Source organism: Sinocyclocheilus anshuiensis, unplaced genomic scaffold, assembly GCF_001515605.1.
Source record: "Sinocyclocheilus anshuiensis isolate Anshui unplaced genomic scaffold, SAMN03320099.WGS_v1.1 scaffold78, whole genome shotgun sequence".
Classification (NCBI taxonomy): Eukaryota; Metazoa; Chordata; class Actinopteri; order Cypriniformes; family Cyprinidae; genus Sinocyclocheilus; species Sinocyclocheilus anshuiensis.
In genome coordinates, this window is record NW_015544250.1 from 1,345,322 (window position 1) to 1,349,517 (window position 4,196).

The 4,196-nt window shown below is 29.0% G+C and overlaps 1 protein-coding gene across 1 annotated transcript; it reads right to left on the minus strand.

The window, feature by feature from the left end:
• Nucleotides 1-2,525: 2,525 nt before the first annotated feature.
• On the minus strand, nt 2,526-3,816 carry LOC107697850 (magnesium-dependent phosphatase 1-like; the record flags this gene model as incomplete). The annotated part of the gene is made up of 3 exons (XM_016498698.1): nt 2,526-2,629; nt 2,751-2,836; nt 3,704-3,816. Coding segments are annotated over 3 exons (276 nt in total), but the record flags the coding sequence as incomplete, so codon positions are not given.
• Between the last annotated feature and the right edge of the window lie 380 nt (nt 3,817-4,196).

Sequence of the window (4,196 nt, forward strand, 5' to 3'; positions counted from 1 at the left end):
GATGAAGAGACTGAAATGCAAATCATTAACTGAAAATGTTTGCCTCTGAAATATCATTCACGTTTGTGCATATTCATAATTGGCACAAATCTGATTAATTGAATATGAGCTTGAATATGTGCAAGAGCTTGAATATGTGCAAGTAGCAATAAGCAGGGTTATTATGGTTAACTAAAGCCATAAAAAAAAACTTGAAATAAATAACTGAAATAAAATTAAATAACAAAAACCTTAAACTTATTTTATTTCAGCTAGTTGCCAATGCAACATTTATCATTTTCATTTAGTTTAACTTGATGTGTAAAATAACTAAAAACTGAAATTAAAATAAAGATATAGACAAAAACAATTAATAAAAATTACAAAAACTAAATTACTAAAACATTAAATAAAATATAGATAAAAAAATATTTCTCAAATTAAACTAATTTTTAAATTAAATTAATCTGCTTTAAATCTCAGAAATGTCTTGCTCAATAGACGTCCATAGTGAATGTATAACAGATTTAATTTTTTAATGATTTTGTATACAATCTAAAGCACAAGTTTTTTTTTTTTTTAATTCATTGAAAGATTTAAAGGGGTCATATGATACGATTTCAATTTTTCCTTTCTCTTTGAAGTGATACAAGCTCTTGGTGCATAAAGAAGATCTGTAAAGTTGCAAAGACTAAAGTCTCAAATCCAAAGAGATACTCTTTATAAACGTTAAGAGTCAGCCACGCCTACCTAAAACTTGTATGGTGTATGAAAAATATGAATATATATTATAGATTTAAAAAAAGTTTTATAAAATACTTTATATGGACATTTGAACCATAAATGTCGTCATAATCAACTATTACTGCACCTTTAAAAGTAGCTTCTTAAATACATAAATACACTATTTTGTTCATAATTGTTTATGCAATTTACGAAATTATATTTGAAAAATATGAATATATATTATAGATTTACAAAAGTTTTATAAAATACTTTATATGGACATTTGAAACATAAATGTCGTCATAATCAACTATTACTGCACCTTTAAAAGTAGCGAATTACAATGGGCTTATTCCTCTTCATTACTTCATAGTTTGAAGTAAAACTCTTTTAGTATCAGTGATATACTGTTAGTTGTTCGTAATATTTTCTGTTTTCATTTTAATTTTAGTTACAGTTTGAGTAATTTTGTTGTGTTTTTGTTTATTAGGCTACCTTTTTAATATGTAGGCTAGTTTTTAGTTTACCTAAACTAAATGAGACGTATCAAACACGAAAAACAAGTGAAATGAAAGGGAAAAAAATTAAAGAAATTATGGTTTTAGTTAATGATAACGCTATAGAGTTTTTTTAAATAAGTTGCTTATGCTCACTGAGGCTGCATTTATTTGATATGCAGTAAACTACAGTATTAATATTGTGAAATATTATTACAATTTCAAATAACTTTTTCTGTTTGAATATATTTTAAAATGCATTTTTTTCCTGTGATGACAAAGCTGAACATTCAGCATCATTACCCCTGTCTTCAATGCCGTATGATCCTTCAGAAATTATTATAATATACCGATTTGGCACTCAAGAAACATTTCATATTATTATCAACAGTTCGGCTGCTTAATGTTTTTATGGAAACATTGATTATTTTAACTTGAAATCTTTCAGAACCCTATAAATGTCTTTATTGTCACTTTTGATCAATTTAATGCATTCTTGCTGAATAAAAGTATTAATTTTTTTGTTTAAAAAAAAAAATCTTAATGACCTCGAACTTTGAATGGTAAATGGACAAATATTTAAGTACTCTAAAAAAAATAAGACAATTAAACAATTACAACATGATAAAACTATTTTAAAATGGTATATATTTAAAGCTATTAATACAAACGTTTACTTTTATATAAAAAATAGTATTTTTGTGTGGAGAAATAAATTCAACTAGAGAGACAATGACAAATTACATTTAAAAAAAAAAGAGACAAACAAAAAATGGAGGACACGTGTTTTATAAATATAAAAATATTTTTCCGTTGTATTCTCTGTACAGAAAATCTGTAAATTTCACATACAGTAATCATTAAAACATTGACCTTTTTGTATTACAGTTTGTGCATGCTGCATGTACAGTTCCGTTAACTTAAAAGTCTTTATTAGATCAAAATAAGCAAAAGTGCATTTCTATGGAAGACTAGGTGTTTCACTTAAATAAATTAATGATTAATTTATACACTGAAAAATAAAAATATAAATAAACTGCATCTCAACTTACCAAAAAAAAATAATGTTTTAAAATGGAGCTAAATAAACTATTTAAATGTTAAAACAGAATTTTAAAGGGATAGTTCACCCAAAAATGAAAATTTGATGTTTAAGCAGATAAACATCAAATTTTCATTTTTGGGTGAACTATCCCTTTAAGTATTTGCCAATTGCTTTTGTCAATCAAGTTAAAAACGGTTGATTACACAGAAATAACCACTAAACATGACACTCCTAGTCCTCTATACATGATGGATTCTTCTTCATTCACAGCAGCTGCATCTCCACAGGACTAGACGCCTTCACTGCTAGTTGCTGAACTGCTCAAGTGCTTTCTTGACTAGATCCCAGGTGATGGCATTATGAACCACCACACAGTGAACACCTAAAAGAGCAGGAATCAGCTGCTGATTCAACCGAACAAACAGTCTGCAACTTTCACCGTACAGTTCCAGATCTCTGAAGCAGCTATAAAGGTTTGCTGAGGAGAGTAAGCAGAAACTTACCCAGCCTGCAAACCTCCACGATGTTCCTATCCTCATCATCAAAGAACATCATGTCAGAAAGCTGGGCGCCACTGTCAGCTTTCAGCCTGGAGACAGAACAATAGTCAGACAGACTGAGGTACTGTGAGCGAGATGCCGCATGCAAAGACAGACGCACACACTATTATGCCACTTTGATTTAGAACAGAATTGTGAAATGAAACCACTGGTTACAGTATGGAATGATTAAGATATATATTTTTGTTATGTTTATGAAAGTTTTTTTGTACTCCCAGGTGCATTTATTTGATCAAAAGCTCAGTAAAACCAGCAACATTGTGAAATATTATTACAATTTAAAATAACTGTGTTCTATTTGTAAAATGTAATTTATTCCTGTGATGCGAAGCTGAATTGTCAGCATCATTACTCCAGTTTTCAGTGTCACATGATGCTTCAGAAATCATTCTAATATGCTGCTCTACAAACATTTAGTATTATTATTATCAACAGTTTGGGTGCTTAATATTTTTATGGAAACTTTTTTTTAGGATTTATTGATGAATAGAAAGTTCTATTTCGAGTTTTAAATATAAATATTTTGTAGTTAAATGTCTTTACTGACACTTTTGATCAATTTAAAGTGTTCTTGTAGAACGTTTCTTTTTAATCTTGTGCAAAAAAAGGAAAAACTGTTTTCAAAATTGACTAATACATTTTTTTTTTATATAAAAAAAATAATAATTATTCCAAACTTTTGACTGGTAATGTATATATTATAATTACATTTGTACATATTCTAAAGAAACTGAATGATGCTAGAATGTTATGGTGGTTGCCAAGGCATTGCTATAGAGTTACTTAAATGTTAAACTTAAATGTTTTAGTATTGCTTTGTGGTTGCTAGGGTGTGCCGCTGGTGGTTACTAGGGGGTTTACCGATTACCAGCCAAATTCAAAAGGCCTTTCTGTACCTTTTAAAATGAGTGACCTTTGAACCGGGGTAGATGTCCTTGAAGGAAATGTATTGGTCAAGTTTATAGAGTGACAACAGCTGATTGGCTCCTTCAGTCTCGCTGGTTCTTTGAGAAACAGAAAAAGAATACAGCTATATATATATATATATATATATATATATATGTATGTATATATAATTTAGAAAATCATCTAGTCAATGTGTGCTCATTTGATCATTTGCAAATTTAAACCCAAGAGAGAACAAAAATATATAACTGTAATTCATATATATTGGGGCGTCACTATTTACAGGTATTGACGATAATCGTGATATTTAAAAAAATGAAATATTGTTATCGTGTTGATTTAGGGGTGCTGCTATATATCGGTATGTGCAATAACTGATATTTAAAAATGAACCGTGGACGTAAATTAACATGACACATAAATAATCCAGTGCCAGTAACCAGAGATGATTTTATAATTGGGAGATACCATTACCAGGGCCAG